The 23,520-nt window shown below is 41.4% G+C and overlaps 1 protein-coding gene across 1 annotated transcript in view; it reads right to left on the reverse strand.

Moving 5' to 3' along the window:
• Positions 1-23,520, reverse strand: part of LOC113125806 (connector enhancer of kinase suppressor of ras 3) — a 42,585-nt gene that overhangs the window by 14,796 nt on the left and 4,269 nt on the right. Inside the window, exons 2-13 of the mRNA XM_026299433.2 lie at positions 14,253-14,416; positions 10,447-10,649; positions 9,231-9,318; positions 5,676-5,717; positions 4,785-4,904; positions 4,493-4,552; positions 3,683-3,751; positions 3,430-3,576; positions 1,891-2,015; positions 1,175-1,362; positions 1,007-1,093; positions 261-511 (exon numbers count right to left, since the gene is read on the reverse strand). Of these exons, the coding sequence (XP_026155218.2) occupies positions 261-511; positions 1,007-1,093; positions 1,175-1,362; positions 1,891-2,015; positions 3,430-3,576; positions 3,683-3,751; positions 4,493-4,552; positions 4,785-4,904; positions 5,676-5,717; positions 9,231-9,318; positions 10,447-10,649; positions 14,253-14,416 (1,544 nt within the window). The remainder of the gene's footprint in view (positions 1-260; positions 512-1,006; positions 1,094-1,174; positions 1,363-1,890; positions 2,016-3,429; positions 3,577-3,682; positions 3,752-4,492; positions 4,553-4,784; positions 4,905-5,675; positions 5,718-9,230; positions 9,319-10,446; positions 10,650-14,252; positions 14,417-23,520) is intronic.

Here is a 23,520-nt window from a genome sequence, read left to right on the forward strand (position 1 = left end):
GTTAAAGGGGTTATGACTTAATGTAGTGAGTACTACAAAAGCAAGTTTGGTTGAGGAGTAGTAGTTGACAGTAGTAATAACACCAGGGAAATATAGAGGGTGGGGAGAGAGGAGTGTGAGAAAGCCCAAAACTGCCAAAAAAGCAGCCAGACGTTAAAAATTAAAGGCACTGAGGAAGGACACAAGACAGGAACAGGAAGCCCCAGACAGGAAGCGCATCATCAGTGAGTCAATAGCTTAAGTCGCGTGATCCAACTGACCAGTAGCGAGCGTTCAGCTGCTGTACGCTTGGTGATGGGGGGGACGGGGGCCTTTTTCATGTCCTCTTGATAGGGGATAGTGGCGCTGTTGTGGAGGTCTGAGTTGGAGTAGTAGCGGCTGCCCCGGATGTGGTCCACTCGGACAAGGTGACGCTCCGCTGCATGCGCGTAGGCTGGAGACACTGAGGGGACCTCCTCTGCTATGGTGGGGATCCTCTCATTGCTGAGGTATCTATGCAAGAAATCTTCACCTAAAGCAGAGAAAATGTTTATGAGCAGAACTAACAGAGAATGATGCAGCATGATCCATCATGGACCCAGAAATCACAAAGGGCTTGGAACATGCCAGATATTATTCATGTTACTTTTGTCGAGCCTGTTACTGAGCTGTTGTCAGAGGGCCTATCTATGGAGTAATCACTTATGTTTAAATCAAGGGACCTTTCTTTAAAGTTTACAAAGCAAAATAATTCTTCTGACATTCCTCACCTGGTTCAAGGACTTTTGTTTTGATTATAATTGAAACGCTATTTTCTAAACAGGTATCTTGAACATCATGAGCCTTGTTCCCACAGTAGATGCAAGCTAGTTTACTGTTTTGGAGGACAATATGTGAAACTATCTTGATTCTATGTCTTATGAGAACTAAAATCATGCAGATCACTTGCCATGGGGATAAGTGAGGTTAATACACAGAAGTATGACTTGCACTTTCAGCCTGAAACCGAACACCTAACTGTACATACCTTTCCGTCCCTGTGCCCAGGGCTTGGCGTAGGGATCTGCCACTCCGACACAGGTATCCACTGGCATGGAAAGTGGCCGGGGTTTACCTAGAAAGACGTTAATTAAAAAATGTAATTAGTTGAACATATTTATTTTATATTCTACATATTTCCTGAGAGAATACTGACCACGTGAAAGCTTGTGCTCTCTCATTCTGGGCTGTATCACGTTGGCCTCGATGGGACAGCCAACGCTTAGTTTGTCATAGTCTGCGATGGTACAGCGTCTTCTGCTCTCCTGGTCCAGGAAGGAATTGGGTGACTCAGAGCCCTTTGGTCTTTTACTAATGCTGGAGAATGAGTCTGTTCTCGCCTCTCTGTTGAGAAAAACAAATGTTCATTTATTCATCACAGCACACCATGCCAAATGAAGCACAATTACATGCTTGGGATGTATTGAAATCTAATAATGTTATTTACTAGCCTCAATTCCAATGAAATAAACATGACAAAGCTACAGACGTCAGTCCTGTCAGTGTTTTAAATGAAGTGGCCATGTTCTGTCATCTTTCTGGTGGTGAAATATGAAGCAACTGTTGCGTAAGGATTGTAGTGGGACTGGTGGGAGCAGAGTAGGCTCAGGACATGAAAAACAGAATGTGCAGTGGGAGGAAAAAGAAGGCGATCATAAGCCCACACCTGGGTGATGAAATGTGGCAAAGTTTGACTGAGGGGGGACTGGATCGCTCACTGCAGGGTGGTAGTTGGCCTCCTTCATGCTCGCTACCACTTCTTTAAATAGTTTCATGGCTTATTTTTAACGCTCTAACTTTTAACTCAACATGCTGAAGAAAATTAAATCTAAAAGAATATAAAAGCTTGGCAGATGAAATGGGACAGCTCACCGTGGGGTGTATGGAACTGGAGGAGGAGGGGGGATGTACAAGTCCAGTATAGCTGGCTTCTCCTTTTTGGTTGATCCGTTAGCTGAACCACAGGGAGACTGGGCTCTGATCAAGGAGGAGTTGTTCTGAAAAACAGAGTACAATAATGTATTTGATATTACACAATAATTAATCGTTTTTCAATTACTTATTCTCAATTTCACATAAATCCTAACCTGGACAAAAAAGCCTTATTCCAGTCGAATGCATGTACAGTATGTGTGGTATCAGTTTATCTCAAAAACAAATTAATTTATGGCTTGTTGCTTCTGTGCAGAGTTTTTTTAAATTTCCAAATTAAGAATAAATATGACTTGCTGGCAACTAGAGGGAGTTCACCAGATGTGGTGAGACGCTTAAGTGCTTATGTGTCTCCCTCGGTATAAACCTTCTTGTTTGGTGTATGGAAAAATCGTAAGTAAAGTCCAAAATAGCCTCTGAGGCATGTACTTAAAACTCTATTCATTTACCACAGTTATGTTTCCTGACGCACAACAATATTGTGCCCTTGAATAAATGTGTGGCTCTTATTCACTTCCATTTTTATCAGCCCTAAGTGCTACGTCTGATGAAACAATGACAGTAGAGGTTGTATGTTAATGAAAAACTAAACTAATCTGGGATCTCTTGAATCATTCCCCCCTTTCCTTCTCCAAATAGCACCCATGCGTACAAATTATATAGCATTACAAAGCCAGTGCCATTCATTCAAGCATCACAGTGTGTGATTTGTCTCTGTTTTGCCTTCTGGAGCCTTATTATCACAGATAAACTGAGATGGCTAACTTTGATACCGGTGACTACTTGTTAAAACAAAATAGTGGTGGACATGTTGACATTGGCCCCCTTTTTGTTAAGAGGCACTTTGTTGTTTTGAGAAAACCTCTCTTATCTGATAGCATCTCATCTTGCCTTCTTGGGCTATAAAACAGGCTACGCATGATAAGCCAATTCCAGAGCTTGAGTTTGGCAGTCTAAGCTTACAACTGGCTTATTGTCTCCTTGTCTGTAAAAGGGGACTCAGGTGCAGAGATGTGGTTAAAAGGTAAGTCGAGTCTAATGTGTTCACATGAGGGAGAATAGCAAATTGGATAGCAGTCCCACAACCTATTAGCACACTGTTTATAAGGAATAATGTGATGTTTTCTCTTGAAAAAATAAGTCGGTACAACCGTCTTATTGTCTTCCCACTGTCTTCTTTTAATGGCAACATTTGGGCCATTTGTTTCTAATAATCCAAAAACCAGACTCCAAGACTATAATTTGGCAGTGTTATCTCTCAGACTGGATGACATCATGAGACTTTGTTTGCCTCTGCATGAAGAAAAATCTCATTGTACTGAAATCAGCCAGCAGCACTTCTAAGGCTCTGTGACACTTGTCTGAACTTGCTATTATGGAACCAACTCCCTAAAAAGCTGCAACTTGGTTGACAATGACACAAGCTTTTCTTCAGTTTCAAAAGTTAAAAAAAGAGGAAATGTATACAGAAGTCTATACCTGAGGTACTGGGGGTTTCCAGCGCATGTTCTTGAGAGGGGCAGGGGTGAAGCCTGTTGTACCTGTGGGCCTCTTCTTCAGGAGCAGAACCACACCTTTGGGGTCCTCCCTCAGTTTGATAACAAGGTTTTTCAGCTGCCATCCCACCTGATGAACAGGATTAAAACACAAGCATACATGATTTCTTCATATTTACAGTATATAAACAAATATGTCACTGTGAAAATATGGGAAATAAAGTAAAACCACTCACCACTGTCTGCTGGTTAACCTGGATCACCTCATCACCAGCATGGATCTTTCTGGTCAGGTCTGCAGGCGACTAAAAAAAGAAAAAGTAAAGGTCAAAGCCAGATAACACTTGATAACACAGAACTTAGTATACACAGAACCTTGTTGAAAAACAACTCAGTGTCACTGACAGTGAAAAATAAGTTGCTGATTAGAACTATTCCTTTAAATCCCATTCAACAAGCAAATACCAGTGAAAATCAGGAGAGGACACCTTCTGTGTAATATCGGCTGATTTGTTTTTCATGTCACACAGATGCCAAACAGGATTAACTATTCATTATTGTGATGATTCAGGTCCGGATCCACAATTATGGACCGGAGACGTGAGGATCTGACTGTGGCAGTGATGCTGTTGCATTAGTCACCGACTGGTTGTCTCAGTTTACAGAAAAGGTAGGGCTTCTTTTTGTGTAGGATGTTTGTGATATTTACTGGTACTGAAGTGCAGAAACGACCTGAACAGTTCGTAACTCCTTCAGATACTGTAACTCAATGTGCCCTCAATATTGTGGGAGCAGAATGAAAAGAAAGTTTAGGAGACTGATGAGATCAAAATGGTTTTTAACCAATATCAAAAGCTTCTTCTTAACAGTAAGATGCAAAAAAGTGAGAGCTGAGCCTCTGAATTAAAACTGGATGTCAACACAGAGTGCAAGTTATAGCATAATTCTGCGACACAAACTAACTCTATGTATTTGGAATGATTAAATTAATTCAGGCTCAGAAAAGGGCTGAATGTATTTTAGTGGTTAGCATATGTTATACTTACATGTTCGGTGGTTCCTGTGATGACATGTAACCCATCGTAGGTAGACTTGATGTACATCCCCTAGTGATAAAGAAAAAAAAAAAGAAAAAAGAAAAAAAAAAAAAAGACAATTTTACTTGTGTTTTCAGTGAGAATGCTGTATCCCCAGAGGGAGGCAAATGTATGACAGTGGTGAGAGTCACAATTTGACACACATTGCAGGCATTCCTGGCCTGCAAACCCAAGAAGCAAATAGCAAATCGTGAGTAGAAAAAAGGGTAGAGAGAAAAAAAAATCTCCCAGCATTCCTTACCAGACCCTCGCCCGGTTTGATATTGGTCAGATGGACTTCTTCCAAGCAGGCAGACTGGCTCATCAAGGGGTCAGAAGTGGTTCTCACGGTCTGATCACAAATGTTGTTCAAAATCTTAGACTAGAGAAGGTGAGACAAAATAACATGCATCAATGAATAAAATAAAAGTACAATGTGCTAATAAATGTTTCAATCTGATTATAACTGCTGTGTTAAACTCCGTGTGTGCTGACGCTGTTACTCTTGACACAGAAAGTCTACCCTTCATCAGTTAGTTACTTCCTGTGTACATGCCTGTGTTTATGTTTTCATGTTTACCGCCAGACCCATTAGTGTGAACCGGATGTTCTAGTGTACACATGAACACTGAAATCAGTCCAGTGCCCCCCCCTCCTTTCTGCTTCACCCCTTGCTTGTTTAAGAACAACACTTGGAGTACATTTTATATGGACACTGGAAGAAATTGAGGTGCAGCACAGGCAGACAAAAAGCTGGGAAGAAACGATGAGAACAAAAGGCAAGAGCAGGACAAAGGAAAATCCTACAAAAAAAGCCTCTGCTTTACTGTGGACTTTACTCGGTTGTCTAGAGAGAGACAGAGTGTTAGAGGAAGCCCAGTGTTAAACCAAGGAGTCTGGAGTGTCAGTAACAGGAAACACTGATTGATGGTCCTGTATTAGGCCCACCTCCTCCTCTGGCAATCCTAAAAACCCGTCTGCACTATTCACTCTGAAAACTGACCTTGCAGCTGAGAGCATGTCACACAACCTCTACATAAAAACAACACATGTAACCAAACTGAACTTTCCCCTCTATAAAGGAACTTGTGTGTCTTCTTTAATTTACATTATGGTAAGCAAAGCATGTAGTACAGAGGTATAGTTTACTTACAACTTCCAGGATCTTCTCTTCCATCTCATAAACACTGCAGTCCTGTTATACAGAAGACAGTGGTGACATATGAGGCTTGTGAGCAGTAAACATCAGGGAAGAGGAACAGGTTATTCAATTGCTAGTGAAAGAAAAAGTATAGAGGATTGGTAAATATGATATAATCAACATTCCAGTTATAGAACTGAGAAAAGTGGATAACAGCCACAAATAAACAGCTTTAGGATTCAAATGACCTATTTGTCTAGGTTCTGGGGACACTGTAATTGCATAATACTCTGTGTGGTTCAGTGAACTATACTGGAATGAACATACCATAGGAACTCTCACATAGTAATAACATGCAGATGACATAGTTGGAAAAAACATGCCATTTATATTCAGAAAGCCCTCATCTAAACGATGGTTTCTGGAAACAATGTGTCACGGCCTTCCACATTGGGTGGGCTAGTAGTGGCAGGAGTCTCTTGAAGTCAAACAAGACAGTAGCTGTGATCTTTGCTGTTTGGGGGAAGGAACCAATGATAAAATCTGCAAAGTGTGCTGGGAGACTGACCACCATCCCCAACAAAGCATTCATAGACTGCAGCCGGACGTGACACAGCTGAGCCAACAGCCTCCCCTGACAACTGTGTTGCTGGTGGTGAAAGGGCCCCTGGTTAAGAAAGAGGGTGGGGGTGATAGTGGTTGTGGTGGGGCGCACTGCTTGTTTATAGACTTGGCTCTATGATGAGAATACCCAAAAGAAAGCCATCAATCAATACACAGGTAAAATGCTTCTGACAAAATCAGAGAGCACAGAAAATACTCTTTTATTTCTTGGGAGCCCTCACAAGCCACAAGCCTTTGTCAAAACGGTAAGTGGTGTTGTGGCCCTCACAGCATTAGTGACATGCATAGACATGTGCTAAGCACAAAGCTAGCTCTGTTACTCTTTGTAAATCCATTGTGCTGACTGTGAATGGGGGTCGAACAAGTTTTTCCATATTTCCAGAGCTTGCACATTCCACTGGGCTCTGTTTTCAAATGCACTTGGCTGGTCACACTGATGGTTTGTTTGCAGTGACAAGATATGTATGACTGTCTATGTCCATGAGTGATGGCTTCACATCAAAGGAGAGTATATCACATGTTTTCTAAATATTATGGTTGATGTGTGTGTTTAAGTGCCTAAGCTTTTTTGGTCAAATAATATACACATGACTGCCACATTTCCCTTTCTAGCAGGGAAAAATGAAAAGCCAACATAAACACAAAGTAGGAAAAAAAACACAAACATAATAGGTTTTAATTGACATATTAGTCCCAGAACCATGTTTCCATATAATATATTTTCTAAAGTCAGCCAAGAACATACAGTGGTTTCAGAAAGAATTTGGCTACATTTGCGTAAACATGCAACTGCATATTTCTTTTAGCGACTGGCCCATGTTTGGATGACTGCACTGTTGATGGAGCCAAGAGGGATGAGCTAAAAATACATATTTTGATGTTTAGAGGTCATGAAACAAAACAGTATCATTATGTGCTGCAAACATTGCTGGATGCATTTCTGGTCAAGTTTTACCATTCACTGAGCATTTGTCCTATTTCACAGTACCATCAATTCATGTGAAAACTATTTCACAGAAAATACTTCTAAGATCTGTTCATGATATCCAAAATAATCCCATACCTCTGTCAGAACCAAAGTCCTTTTAATAGACAGCATCCAGATCATAACTAAGCACTGAGAGAGGCTGCATGACAACTCCCTGGGTTTTCTGATCCTGCATGTTATGGACCTGATCCTACAGCCAGTGTGGATCAGATGACTCTTTGTGTTCTGGTCTCTAGGTCTTTGATGTGTTTTCACAGTGGATCTGCATGGTCGGGCAAAGCGGTCTAGAGAGAGGAGTGTTGGCACAGTGCAGGAACCTTGAGTGTGACTGGAATGAAATAAAAGATATGGACTGCAATACCGCAGACCTGGTCTCCTGACATCCTGTTATCTAAATGGTACATGGTCTCAATATATGATGGATATACTTGTTAAAGTTCAGTGCTTGGACTACAAAATGGAATCTGTTTTTCTACTAAAATAGACTGAAATCAACTTCATATCTGTTTTAACAATTTATGAGTGAGAAGCATAGACAAAAGGCAGAGGAATCAATGAAAAATGTGTTCTTTAAAAGAGAATGACCTCCACACTGACGGGCCAGCCAAGATGGGTGATGCTTTCTCATATTTATGACCATGTCCCATTGTGTGTGCACAGAGGCTTTATTCAGGCCAAACATATAAATCGTGTGATCTTAAAAGCCTTAATTCTTGGCTGAAGTTCATGAACGAGCTGGGCAAACCTCATGCTGTCTTTCCCTGTCATGAAACTAATCACTATGGCAGTCTCCTGTGCAACCTGTTTTATTAACCTGTGGCTCTTACTCTGGTCCGCATGTTATGAAAAACAAAGGGAAGCCAAACAAAGGAGAAAAGGATTGATGAATCTTGCAACTTTGTCTTGATTTTTAAGTATTGGATTATATTGGAAATAAGCCATATACACATGGAGGAAATGAATTGCTCCAGTCTTAGAAGACTCTTTCAGCACCTATCAGGAGCGTTTTCTACACTGTAACCTCTGCACTTGAGATGGCAGTGTGGGAAATGTATACCCCCACTTTTCATAGATGACCATGACTGAGACACTTGCAATAAATCACTAAAGGTGCTGAAATCCCAGACTCTGGCGAGGAAATGGGCACTCTGGGAAAGGAATTTATTTTGATGCATTAACCCTCTAAAAACGACACCTGCAGTCTCAGCAGCCACTTTCACTGACAGTGTAAAATAAGCTGCTGATTGGGCCAAACGAAGAGAAGAAATGTAAACTAATGGATTTGATTCTGCTGGAAAGCCACTCACCAACACCCTCATGTATGACCAATTCCTACCGGTTTCGTGACACTGAGACAAGGAGACGTCCAAAATGAGTCGGGGCTTACAATGTTTGCTTTCTCTGCAGAAAGCTGTGAAATACAGTGGATGTTTTCTGATGCTCTGTTTGAACTCTTAGCCGTTTATCTGGCAGTCAGATGGACCGCCTCCTCATCCCTGCATTAAACCTACACACAGGAAGTGCTCTCAGACAGTTTGGTCTCCCACTGTGAGCATCTTGAAGAAGCAAAAACAGGAACCACATGGCTGAGGGACTACGGCAGCCTTGGGGAATGTTGGCAGGCACCTTTAAAAGAGCCCCAGTGGGTTTTTAATGAAACTGGAAACACAAAAGCAACGTTTACCATTAAACGTCACCACACTAAGGGGGGTCTCATTAGCCAGCATAAGGAGGAAAAGATCCCAAGAAAAACATCAGCTTAGACTGCTGGTTTCAGGTTTATATCGTGGCTGCCAGACCACATTTCCCATAACTCTCTTCTCCTATACTTTATCCTGCATGTCTGTGCCCGTGGGCTGATATGTGCTCAGTGGAAAAAGGTATTGTGTGGGTGTGTGCATGTTCCTCAGGGGCGAGCTACATGTGTGTGCTGTTGAACTAACTAGCGTGCAGACCTGTTGAACTGTAGTGGTGAGCTCCAGGCACAGCTGAATGATCTTATTCTTGGTAGCTGTGAAGTCGCTGATCCCTGTAAGAGGCGTCCTGTGAGCAGACACACAAGGACAGAGAGAACATTAGGAACCAGTGATGGCACAAATTGCATAAATACATGGTTTTAAAATCTAGATACACTATAAAACAATGGATTATACTGTATTTATCTATCCAGTAATAAAAATGTAGTATAGAGAAACAGTGGATCTGTAAGGCTGGAGTGATATAAAGTCAGGTATAACACTGAGCGTCACAACAGACTGAATCTTGCTCTAATTACTCCATTCAGGTAGCTGGCAACAGACAGACTCGGTTGTAACTCAAGAATGTCACCTTTCTGGTACCATTTCATCGTCTTTACTATCACTTTTTCTTCGCTCCAAAATGCCTCCACAAACAACCACGAAACAGACATTGTAACAGACGTGGAATGAAAACAACCATGCAAAGAACACAACTATAGCGAGCATGGTAACTAGACAACAATATAATAAAATAATGACTCATCTATATATTTAAAGTACTCAGGTAGATCCTTTTCTATAATCTCCCCATCTAGGCATATATATATATATATATATATATATATATATATATATATATATATATATATATATGGTGAACCCAAAGTGTAAAAACAGCCATCTTAAAAACAAAATTTCTTTATAACATTTTTTTAATGAAACCATAAAAATATGTGGATTTATGTTGTCAGTTGGATTCTAATTTAGAGAAGAGCACTCATCTCCACATCATAACGACCATTTAAATGGTGACATCACTATGCCCACTTTAGCCAAACCTGCCTAAAAAGAGAAGCTTAATTTCAGCCAGCTACACTTAATCCTGGCAGCCTGCTTATTGTGCTCTGCCTTTATGGTGCAATGTGTTTTAGAGTAGATTTGCAGAAGAGTAGAAGGGACTGCCAGCTCCTGCCCAATCTGAGTTTACAGGGGGTTGTATGTCTGCCTTAAAACTGTATACAGTGTAAACATGGCTAACTGCCTGGAGCATATAGGGAATGGTTTATTTCCTGCCAGTGCAGATTAAATACAATACAAATTACAGCTCTATACAAAATTAGTGTATGCATTTGTGCAGCTAGTGTAAGCAGTGGTCTTACTCTCTGGTATCTATTTCACGGTGCACAGGTAGGTGGTGGTGAAGTCTTTTTACCTGTCAAGCCAGGCCAGGAGGCTCTTTGCAGCACCAATCAGCTCCACCACAGAGGTAAGGAAGTCATTGGGTGGCTTGCGTGAGGTGCTGCCTTCATATGCAGGGCTTTTCCTACGGTCAGATGTGGCCATGTGTAGACTGTTGGTGGCAGCTCTCATCCTCACAACTAGATTCTTCAAGTTGTCCGTCTCTACTCCATAGTTCTGAAAAGGTCAAGTAATACGTGATTTAAACAACGTCAAAGAAACATGGGTAAGAGTGTGCACTCTTATCAATCAAGATCAAATCAAACAATCCATCTCAATAGAATGTATTTGGTTTTGTTATTTAACAGTGGTGGAGTTTTTATGACAGAAAAATTAACATCTGTAATCATTTAATTATCATTTAAACGCATCAGCCTGTGAGGACAGCATGAAATTCCCCTCCATTCTCCAGATTTGTCTAAGCTGTGCAGTCAGGGTTTGCTCGTGTCATCACATGATTCCTATCAAGCGGAGCAAAGTTTGCATTCTTGAGCCTGGGTTGTTTGACCTGTTGCATTCCTCTGATTTATGGGTTATTCACTTGCACAAAACAGCTGAGCTCTGTGTCTTCAAGGGTTACTAAGTACAGTATAAACCATCTATGAACTGAACTAGTGTGGGATTTGGAGCTGCAACAGGATGTACATTTATTCTTGAAGGGTAAAGTGTCTATCTGAGACTGAGCAAATATTTTCAAGAGCTGGTTTTAAAATCTTTGCAATGTTTTGATTGAATAAATGGGTTTTTGGAGTAATGTGGTGGTTAAAGGTAGGCACAGAAAGGGTAGGCAGGCTTCTGTCCTGGTAAATATCAGCTTAAATGGTGTTGCATCGCTGCCAGCAATGCTGCTGTATGTGTGATGTGCCAGTAGCTAAATATGCTTTGCATAGAGTAAAACAGCACGTGTTTGGCAAACAAGGGAGATCTGCAAGTGGTTAGTGTCTACTTTTATTCCACTGCCTCTCTCCAAGCTCAAAAAATACAAATCTTTTCACTCATTTCGGTCCCAAAGCAATCACTGCAATAATTGCAGTACTCAAACAGAAGCGGTAAGCAGCTTTACTCAGGCTACACTTGACAGGAAAATGATTGTTGAAACATCACAAAAGGCAAGCAAATGTGATCAGGGCATATATAGTGGAAAAAAAAAAAAAGTAAAGAAATGATTTGTTGGTTTGGCTTTTTAGCCATTCACACAGCCAATGTGGAACTTTCCAGATCAAACGTCTTTCCTGGCTTTTTCATTAGCAGGCTAATCACAGTCACAGCAGCTCTGACTGGCCCACAGATGTCCAGTGAGCCTTTGTCCCACACTACCAGCTGAGCTAAAAGCCACATCTGAACAAAATCTGTGGTTCCAATCAAATACAAAGTATCATTCTCACAACATTTCCAGCCAAATGTAACTTCTTTCAGCACCTTTGACAGACATTGAGTTAATGTAGAATCAAGATGGCTGAGGCGTTTTTTGAGGGCTTTAGTTAGGGTTCTTTTAAGGGACTATACACTGATATAAGTAACCTCGGGAGAGCTGGAGAATGGCTATCATAACAGTGAGCTTCCTGCCTTCACCACAGGCATTATGTGGATCTGACTGGACTATAAAAGATATTAATGTCTGTAACATCAGACACAGCGTGTGTGTATGTGTGCACTGCTAGGATTTGCAATCTGAGTTTGAGTGTTACATTATACCATGGGGAAGATTTACCTCTAAGCAACAGTAAAATACATTTACATCAGCTCTTTGGCCAGATGATCTGTTATATACAGTATGTTTAAAAGCTGATGGACACAGCTAATATGTGTGTGAGTTTCAGAATGTGCTGGTCTTTAAGTGGACTATGGTGCTCTGAAAACAAATAAAGAAGTGTAGGGTTTCAACACTGACCCTGCAAAAGACATCACAGCTCAGAGAGGGCCACTAAAAATAAGTGGTATGCTCTTTTTCATCCCTAGACAGCAGTTTGATCTTGTTAGATCTTGGGTGAAAGAGAAGCATGAGTATGAATGTTTCCTAAAAGCCTGTGTATGTTAGGCCATCTGTGATTATGACTTAAGTTTGAAACTGGTAACAGGACATTAAGGTACTATGATAGGGTGAAGTGTTTGCTTTGTGCAAACATGCATAACCATCTAAAATTCAAGGAATGAAAAGTTAAATGTGACTGCAGCAACAGGAAGTGCCTGACCTAACAGCAAAGAGAAAGTAGTGGGAGAGTATGGGGGTGTCGGGTACTGGTGGTGTGTGCTTCTGTCAGTAGCAGTGACCCTGCCTCAGTTAAAGCTAATTGAATTGGGGGCCTCACTTCCTCCCATGGGGCCTGTGGAAGGCTGAGGCCTCGTTCTTAATAAGGAAACCTCTAACGGACCAAAAACTTTTAGTTGCACTGCTTCAGTCAGAGGTGAAAGGTTGTTGAGAGTCCAGCATTCCTGATTTAAAGTTCCAAAAAACGAGTGACGGTTAAAGTACAACAGACCAAATACTTCCTTACATTGCATAAGACCATACAGTGCAGACACATAGGCACAGGATTACAAACTAACAGCACATATGGAAGTAAGAATAAAAATATATGAAAGGAGGCTTACATAAAATAAAAACAAGCTGAGGAAGCACTGTGGGAGCCAAATTTATGAAGCAGCTCAAGAGAAAAATGGCTTGAGATTTTACTGCCCTGATGCAAAGGTTGTACAAAAAATCTGGACCTGATTAATCTAATGGCAAAAGGGGACAGGATATACCATATGGTGCATATTGTATGATGAGTAAATCTATCAAAACAAGAAAGGAAAACCTATATTTGCCAAGAGCTTCCATGTGTTCAATGTAGTGGTTGCAGGTAGGGAGGATATTGTACTTAGGTTGCTTATCTTTTATTGGATTGCCTTTTGCAGGATAAGAAACAAGAAGAAAGCATGTATTGATGGGGTTCAAGGTTGCACCTACTAGCTGCCATGCAGATTGTATATTTCATGCTAATTCAATGCATGTGACCCCAAACCTGCACAAAGCAACCAGATTTGAAACATCTGATCTGAGCTAAGTCATGAGCTTCAGTGTACTGATGTGTTGGACCACTGACAAGTCATTTTGAGACCTAAAATTCATTGATCCAATCCTATTCCAGCTACAGCCTTCAAATCAGCATCATGACAAGATGCAGCCCGATGTGGGAGAGAAAGGAATGAACTTTTAAGTTTCTTCAGGCTAAAAATAACCATGACCCAAATGATTTAGGTAAATCATTTTTATTTTAGAGAGCATAGAGTCAGGAATGCTGACACTGATCAAAATGCATGGACCCAAATCTGGAACTTTATAGCACAGGAAGTGATAAAACTCCAAATCTATCCCATCTGCTGGAAAACCTGGTTCTATTTCAAATGGAGCATGAACGGCTTTCATCACTGTTTTAATGCTCGAGACATTTTGGTTGGCAGTTCGGGGAGCTGTTTTGATGGACAGCCGATCAGCTGGTTCACTCCCAGAGGGATTAGAAAGAGCCAAGCAAGAGATATTTAACTGACCCTGAGAGATGGCTTAGGTAAGCAGACAGTTGTGGCACTGAGAATGAAATTGAAGACCAGCCTGATATTTCTCTCAGATTGCTTGAGAGAACAAAGACCAAAAAATAAATATACAGCAACTACAGAGTGTATTTGGCAGCATGTAAAGGGAGAGTAGGGGAGAGAAAAATGCTGTAACTCTCAGCTTTCAAACTGATCATACTGTCACTAATCAGCAAATGATAAACACCCATTATTGCCTCTACTGACCAATGCACACAGCAGATCAACGGCTTCCAGCACCAGTTCCTGGTGTCCAATCCTGGCTACGCCCAACTCCTCCAGGTCTTGATGAGTGATCTTTAGTAGCTGGTCCCCACTTATCTTCTCCCGCTCAAAGTTGCTCACATACTGCTGCAGGCTGTCATCCAAACCTGGACACACAAGATAATAAAAATGCAAAGAGAGGATTTCATTAGACAACCATTCAAAAATCTAATCCATTTGCTACTCCAGAAAGATTCAATTCAACTGTCATTTGCAAAGGCTCCTTGCAGCAATGCAAAACAACAATTTGGGATAATTTAAGATGAACTATTGTACACAGTCTGTTAGTTTTATTAGCATGTGTCCTAGTGCAACTTAGAACAGGTGGGACTGCTATATTTGCTAGATAAATAGAGGATAAACAGGGTAACGGTTGGGACCTCTAAGTCTGTTAGGCTAGTTAAACAATGGAGGACTGTGTGTGTGTGTGTGTGTGTGTGTGTGTGTGTGTGTGTGTGTGTGTGTGTGCACATATGGGTGTGGGTGTTCCAATAAACATGCCAGTCCCCTTGCTACTATTTGGAGCTCCAATAACAAATGAGTTGTTCTGCCACCTGCTCTGGAACATACAAGGATGTAACTCATGTATATCCAGAGTCTTCTGATACTGTAGAATTGCAATAAACTCACAAACATGCCCTCCCTATGCACACATTGTGTCCTTCAGTGGACCTTCAAGTACTGTTGAGACAACAGAGTAAAGAACAAGCCTTTATGTGTGTTTATGTGTGTGTAGCTGTGGGTGGGGAGGTAAACTCCCCATCAATGAGCGTACAGAGAGGGGGCAGCTGCAGCTACACGGCCGTGCGCCCTGCTTCTCCGAAAGACACATCAGCTGCAAGACACACTCACTCACTCCAACCATACCACACACAGACACACACAGACACACACAGACACAGACACACACACACACACACACAAACAAACACACACACAAATAACATGCTTCAGTATGAGGCAGTTTTTGGCAGATCGATATATTGTAGACCATGTAGCTGTTAGCAAATACCCAATGGGTGTGTTCTGTGGTCACACAACTATTTTTGTAAATGGCTCCTCGTAACTTCACACCTCTGTGACCCTGTGTCTATGGCTACAGTATTCAAGTATTCTTTTTTTTTTTGCTAATATAAATGCATCCATCCTATTTCTTCATACATTTAGCACCAAATAACAGAAGAGCACATATTCTGCATTAAAAATATACTGGTTGGACTGACAAAGATACAAAAAAGATCTAGGGATCTTTTAAGACAAACTGCAGACACATTATGTATGCAGTTTTACAGCTATTTGTTTGCTGGTGGGTACTTTAAGTACCGCTATTTGTATTTGTTACACTTTCAGTTCGCAAAACTGTAGTACACAGGATGAATGAAATTCTGTACAGTGGTAACAAATAAAAAACAAGAAAGAGACAGGTTTACTGACTTTACAAATCTCTAATATTCCATCCCTCTGTGGTGCATTTATTGTAGACGTTTCTACAGCTACGTGCTAAATTCTGTAGTCCTATCACTCAACACTATCTACACAGGACTACAGTCAAAGGCATTAAAATTCCATTATGGCATCAAAGTTCACTTTTGATGGTATTTTCAAACCTTGAGAAAATATGTGTGAGACCTCAGGTCCTTTCAACTGAATCAAAGGGGAAATCCATCAGCACTCATTAACCATTAGCCGCCACACAAGTCAAGTCCACTTAGTCTCATTAGATTTTTCTCATTCCTTGGCATGCTAATTTTGTAGGCAAGACTTCAGAGAATTTTAAGCTCAGCCCCTTACTGGTTAGTAGTTTGCATGGGAATTCACTTTGAATTTTAAAGGAGGGAAGGAGTATTGGCCTCTGCCCACACCACCATGAATGCAGCCAAAATACAAGCACTGGGCCAGTCACCTAATGCGATTAGATGAAAACAAAGACTTTGGATCCAAAGGGGGTAAACTTTCTCCTTCCTGCTGTGTTAAAAAGGCATTTCCTGTAAAATGGTGCCACCATCCTCACCAGAAAAAAAGGAAGAAAGGGCTCATGGGAAACTTGCGATTGAGCTTACAATAAAACAAGCTGAGGCTTACATTGTCTGTTTTTTGTTTTTTTGTTTTTTTTGGCTAGGTTGTTCTAAAGCCACACAGACTAGATATGGCAAAACATTCTGGAAAGAAGTGGTGGGAGGAATGAATCTGCACCTGCTAATTAATGAATGAAAGCCCTTTCTCTCCTCTAGGTTGCTGTTAGTTTCCCTCATTCAGTGGCAAATGTTTTCTCTCCACGTATCCCATCTCTAATCCTTGAAGTCAGTTACCAGTGAGTTTACAGATTCCAGATCACTGCAGGGTGATCTGCTGTTGAACTGGAACGACTGTAAGTGTGTTTACATGCACAGTGATGGAGAATAGGTGTGGATGTGTGCTGCCGAGAAAATGCATTACTCTCCCACCAAATTCAGTTGCCTTTTGAGAAACCAACTGCAGCAATGTTTCCCTCTAGACTCAACCATCGACACCTTCCAAATAAAAGAGGGGTGTCCTTACAGTGGGGCTCATAAAACATTTATTGGGCCTTGATCAATGGCTTCTGGTGTGTGTGTGAGAGACTATCAATTTTCGTTAAGGGAAGAGAAACCAGTAAAGGAGATAGAGTGTCGTGCTATTGTGAATTGAGTGAAGGGAGGGGGGGAGCAGCAGAGAAGACTGTGTGAATGCTTTTCAAAGCCTGCGCAGGATGAAACGCTTTGGAGGAGTTTTATGGCCTTTGTGAACCACTTGGCAAATGTCCTCTAACCAGAACAAGTGGGTGTAACTGTAGCAGAGGAATAAACACAGCACCAATGTCAACTGCAAACACATAGCCAATAAGGTGCCCCATTCACTGCCCCAGAAATGTAATTTTCATAACAAACTTACTATAAGGATTCAAACTTTAATGAAATTCAAATAATTTATGACTCAAGTTTGAGTTGTTTCTTGGAATAAATGCAGGTGGTATTTTCTTAAGATTTCATCTCCCACTATCTGGGCTTTTCTGACATTTTATGTTGCAAGTGCAAAAACGTCCTAAAATGAGCAATGTTACAAACTCCTTGATCTGTACCAAAAACATTTGACTTGTTCCTTGGCCCGTGACCTATGGTAATTTTCTATCAAGAGAGACAAAAAAACAAAAACAAAAAACATAACAGTAGTAATTCAAACATTAACTCTTAAGTCTGATTACATTAAAAAATATATACTATCTTAGCATTAAGTATGCACTGACAGAGAGGCTGCTGTTTAAAAAAATAAACAGAGAAGACAGCACCTGAAAGAAATGTGTCAAAGATCAAGAAACTGTGTATTTATAAAGGATGACACCTGTTGTTCACTGTGGGGTCTTTCGTACCACCCACCAATTCCCATTCATGAAAACAGTGATTATATGTAGGACAGGTTACCAACACGACAGTTTCCCCACATGCATGTGTGCATGTGTACTCATACACACACCTGTATTTCTGGACAGCTAGAAAAGCAACCACCCAGACACTACAAGCCTGGAGGCAACAAGTAGAACCTGACCCTCTTGGAGGCATTCAAGGTCTCAGGGACTACTTAAAGGCTGTGTAAGCACACGTATTCGACAATGTAAACAACAGAACTATCCATCCCTCATGCTAATGGGCAGGCTATTCTTGTCCTAATCTCTAATGTTATTACATCTATACATGGCATCACATGTTCAGTGCTCTTTCCTGTTGATCAATTTTAATGCAACAAAGCCTTTTAGTGGAGCTTTTGGTTGCCAGGTTTTCGTTCTCAGAGGTTTGATTACACTAGAAACAGTCTTTCACCTCCCACAGAAAGAAAGCGAAGCAAGCTCCCTCCCCTTCACCTCCCCCCTCTTTCAACCTCTCCCTGCTCCCAGTGGGAGCTCTAGCCGCCATGCCACACACACAAATGAGGACACACATAAACACAAACCAATATGCCCACTGGGGTGGCCAGTGGGAAAGCTACTGGGTGTAGAATAGCAAAGCCACTGTAACTCTGCTGTCTTTATTTGTCATCCCGGGCTCTGAACCTGTGGGGAACGGTCAGGAATTTGACTCATTGTTCTCTGCTGAGCAGCTCCACTGTGGGAATTCACAGCACTCGGCACAATGGTCTCTGGCCGAACTGAGCTGTGCTGTAATTAGAAAGAAAGAAAAAAGCTCCTCTTGGCCACTGTTAAACTATCCTCTAATGCATGACTTCACAGGACAACAACATAGACTGTACACACACCCTGAGCAGGTCCTTCCAATGACAAGTAGGAATACGGAGTCACAAAACCGTGCTCTACTATCTGCAATAATTATGCTGCATTATATACAGACTGTTCACTCTTACAAAACATTGGATTAGTGCAAATGATCTCGCTTTACGGTTGTTTTTTTTTTTTTTTTTCCAATCAGGTGTTCTTTTAATGACAATGGAAAAGATGTGCAATATGGTATGTTTCAAGAACAATACAGGCAACCCTGCAAGCACTGAAAGTTTAGTTTAGTAGCTTCTTGAAGTCTCAGCTGGTTTCTACACAGGACAGCACAGTTTTCATTCTGCCACTTTCAGACCGGTTAAGGGGTACGACCCCGTGCAAAGCATGTTTTAATCTTATCACTGCTTCATCCAGTTAACAGAGTGCTTCACTTCATGTACCCTTAATCTTAATCACAGACAACTACAAAATGGCAGTGACATGCCCCAAGTGGGCTCACTAAGTGAGAGAAAGCAGCTGAGGCTAGTCTGTCCACAGGCAGACAAAAGCAGCTCTGTCTCTTACAGGGTGATAAATGATGACTGATGGAGGGGGTGAGGGGTGGGGGGTTAAAGTTCACAGGGCTGTCACTGGTTGAAGCACATCAGCACGTACGAGTGCCAGCCCTTGGGCTTAGTTAATCCTCACCTCTAGCAACACGCTAACCCAGTTACATTGCTGGTACCCTGTCTAACTGTGAAGTTTAAGGTTTGAGAGTGGGGGAGGATGGCTTGGGCTGGAGAAAGGTTAGAGGTGACATCTGGAGGCGATACAGGTCAGAGCACAGCAGCACAGGGGGTTTATGAGAAGAATTTTGGCTGTCACATGACCGATCGCATGCAGGTCAGATAAAAACAAGGTGGAGCGAGAGACGTGCTACGAAAAGAGATAAAGCGCACAGCTGGAGGCACAGTAGTGAGCGTCTGTGCAAACCTGCAGCAACCAGAACAGCTGCTGCTGAAGCAAGGGGTGTGGAGAAAAACTGAAAAACTGGTTGTCTGGGTCGCTGAGTTTGCACATGAATGATCAAGTTTTTATCTTTTTCTTCACACAAAGTTTCTCAACATCAAACATTTGGCCTGTAATGTAATAATAATGCAGTATATATAGCCTGAATAAGATATTAGCCACTGTCAGTAATAGCGTGTGCAGGTAAGTTTAGCTGGTGGTTGAGTGGGGTGACCCATCACTTTCCTGCCATTCAGCCGTCGGCCACACTGGAGCTCGTTAGCCACCAGCATAAACAGCCACTAAAGAAAGGAACAAAGACCTCAAAAATGTCTCAACGGTCCCCTCCTCCTTCTCCTTCTGTTCCTGTTACTCCACCCACCACAGTCTCTCAATTTTCCTGGTCCCTCCAATGTTCATATTGTTGTGGTTCTGCCTGTTGACAAGTATCCCAAGATAGTCACATTCTTTGTGTCCTGAAAGTGTGGGAATAGTCTTGTTTTCCCATTTTTAATAACAATACGTGTAAAATCACAAAGCAATAAGGACACCCGCTTCCGTGTGGCCCGAGAGTTGGTAAGAAAAATGGGACATTGCATAACAGACAGAGTTGTTTTGTGTCAACAGGGTATCTAAAACATTCACTTGGCCACAACCTGTAAATCACATCCCTGAGACAAAACTATGATTAATGAGTCTTTGCAATGAGACGGAGATGGAAGAGAAGAGGCAAATAGCAGGGGAAGAAAATGCAGTGAGACAAAGAGAAGCAAAATGACCACTTCAAGAAGTTACAGCCACAGCAAAGTTAAACCTGGTTTTAAAATCACAGCCATGAGGACACAAACAGGTTGCAAAAAATAAATACAAATAAATAAATAAAACAAAATGGGGATCTCAATTTAGTGGTTTCATACCATGGTGTATGATCACGGTGGCCCTGAACACTGATTACAGACCAATGTACCAGCACCATAATAGCTGCCTGTGAAAACCACAATAAGGATGAGACAACAAGTCCCACTTATTTAGTTTACCATGGGAATTGTGTACTAGCTGTCCTACTATTCCATATACCCGGCCCAAGCTTAACTGTATCCATTCTGCTGTTATGTGTACAAACATTCTTTTATCAACACACATATGACAGACAAGCATTTAATTAAACTAAAGACTGTTTTGTATCATCCTAATGGTTTGTTGAGCACTGTACCTATTACATCCAAATGCAAATCAACATAAGAATCTTTAAATAAGAACTTGCTAACTGGCATAAATCTCCCAGAGGGTAAATTCTTCCACGAACCTTATTTTAGAATACCAGCTAAAAAAGTAGAATGATATATATTCCACCACCCAACCAACTTGATCAAACCTGGCAGCAGGTCTGTCTCTGACCCTGGCACAGTGGAAATTCTCAGCCCAGCCTGCCCACACGCAAATCAGAGCTTACGGTCTGCTTTCTACACCAGCTAAACCTAGCTGGAGCACGACTCCTGGCAGCGGAAAAACCTACTAGTGGTCCCCTCAATCACAACAGCTGCCAACAAAGAACTGAAGTCTAGATGGAGCTGTAAATAAAACTAAGGTTCCTATTGTAACAAGTGGACTGATGCTGGGGATATGAGGGAGGTTAGTTGATTTGTGTGACAGTCAGTTTGTTCATCCTCTCATGCAAAGGACCAATTAAATCAAAAACATAAACACGAGCTTCACAAACATACATTACACTGAAAATACAAATCAACAAGTCATTTGCTTTCCCTGAAATTTCTCAATGACTCATTTCACTTAATGCGACAGAGAAGAAGCACATATAACAAATGCATTACACAGCCTACAGGCAGTGGGCAGCTGATCCTGTTCTCCTTGCTGCAAGTTGTGTGGGTGGGGGAGGGTGAGTCATGTTAAGTGAAAGGTAGTCCTGAGTGACAATGTGTCACCTGCAAGCCAGGACAGGGCACCTGTGATCCAGCCAGAAAGGCACACAGAGCATGATGTGCTGTGGTTACCCTACTGACTACACGGCTTCCCATAAATGACAGATGTGCTGTTGACAGGAAAAGGTTTCACAAACAAAGATGAAGGGAGGGTGAGAGGCTTTTCCCTGGTGTTTGCACTCATGGAACAAAAGTGGATCAACACAATCTCCCACAATTGTTTTTTTTTTTATTTTACAGTTTTCTCAAACAGGAGCCGCCACTCCCTGCTTGAAACAAATTCCACGCCCACATTTCGCCTAATGTCCTTTGTACAACCTGCTGAATTGAGGCCAAGGGAAGGAAAAAATGTCTTTTTTGTGGCATGAGATGAATAAGTTAATTGAATACTAAATGTGGCTGTTGGAAGAGAATACGGAAATAAGCAGTTGTTTTTCTTGAAGCTAGGGACCTATGATTGGAAAGTCCAGAAAGGACACTAAGCAAAACAGACAAGAGAAGTATGTTTGACTTCACTGTGGAATTTTCTGAGGACTCCTGAGGTGATTTTCAAATTAAAAGAGAAGCTTGGCACAGTTGTATTCCTTTATCAGCTTTATGGCCTTCCCATTACAGTGTAATATGTGCTTTTGTGTGTTTTGGAAATCTATATACATAAATGAAGCTTCCCTTTCATGTTCCAGGTGTTTTTAATTTCCTGGTTAAAACACTTTCAGCCATTTATAGTACAAAAGGCCATGATGGAGTCCAACAGGCTCATCAAGGCACCGTCAATGGTGTGAAAACACAGACTGGCCCATTACAGCTGCCACATCAATCAGAAATCTTTAATGTAACCAGTCAGAGTTTACAGATTCAAGATATGTCGCAGCGAGGGAAAGTAGCAACACAAGCACAGAGATCTACAATCAATAACAGCCAGCATAGAGCCCATATTCAACATGACAATTTGCAAATATAAACACAATGGTTTGCAAAATGAAAGTCAGCAGGTTCTAAAGTTTAACCACCAGATTATATGTCTGCAATATTGAATTGTGTGAAGGACTAGACAGGAATTCAGCCAAGTCTTTGTGGAACAGTGGGAAAATATAGACTAGTCTGGACATGTTCTAAACAAGCTCTGGCATCCACCCAAGTGCCTGGCTAAACCCAAAAGTGGGTAACAGTTCATAAAACTACAGATCACTTTATAACCTTAATGACATTACACTCCATTACAGTGTAAGCCAGTGGCAGGATGAAAGCCATCAACTCCTCAACTGGGTTCAGGATTTTAAATCCGTTAAAAGCAAATGGTGGCCTCAACTGCAACAAAAGACATGTGTGACCTGTTTTGACTGCTCATTCACAGAGCTGCTGGTTTGGTTTGCAGCTGACTGCGTTCCTGTCGTTGTCTGTGGTTATTTCAGCATAACTGCATTAGCAGCAATACCAACATAGCCAATCACTTTCTTTTTCCTTCTGTTCAGTACAGACCTGGTGCACTAGCAATTCAAGGATATAATATAAAGTATATAATATAAAGAAAAATCATGACTACATGGACATGCACACACACTTCACATCCCTGCATGAGGGGTCAGTCAGTGACTTGTATTTGCACTCGCACCCGCTGCGCCACCTCAGGTCGGAGCTTTTATTCCTATGGCTTAAGCAAGGCACTTCGCAGGCCAATGCTCTTAGAGCAGACTGGGGGCAAATAGCTTGCAGGTCCTGCTAATCCGAGATGATCTGGGAGATTTGCAATGCACATTTTGGATTTGAATAAAAAGCACACTGATCTAGACCAGGTTGGCAGGTATACAAGGCGACACTTGCCCTCCTCTCCCGGCACTGAGAAAAAGAACCGTTGGTCATAAATGCAAATGTAAACTAATATTGTTTTACTGATAAAAATCACAGACCCCATAAAGAGCTGTTCACATTAACAATCATTACTGTGTACTGTGCTAACACAATATCAAAGCTCATAACTGTATTGACACTCAAATAAAGAGCAACTTGTAACCATTAGGTGAAAACGCTAATAATGATTAAAACG

This window comes from Mastacembelus armatus, chromosome 22, assembly GCF_900324485.2.
Source record: "Mastacembelus armatus chromosome 22, fMasArm1.2, whole genome shotgun sequence".
Classification (NCBI taxonomy): Eukaryota; Metazoa; Chordata; class Actinopteri; order Synbranchiformes; family Mastacembelidae; genus Mastacembelus; species Mastacembelus armatus.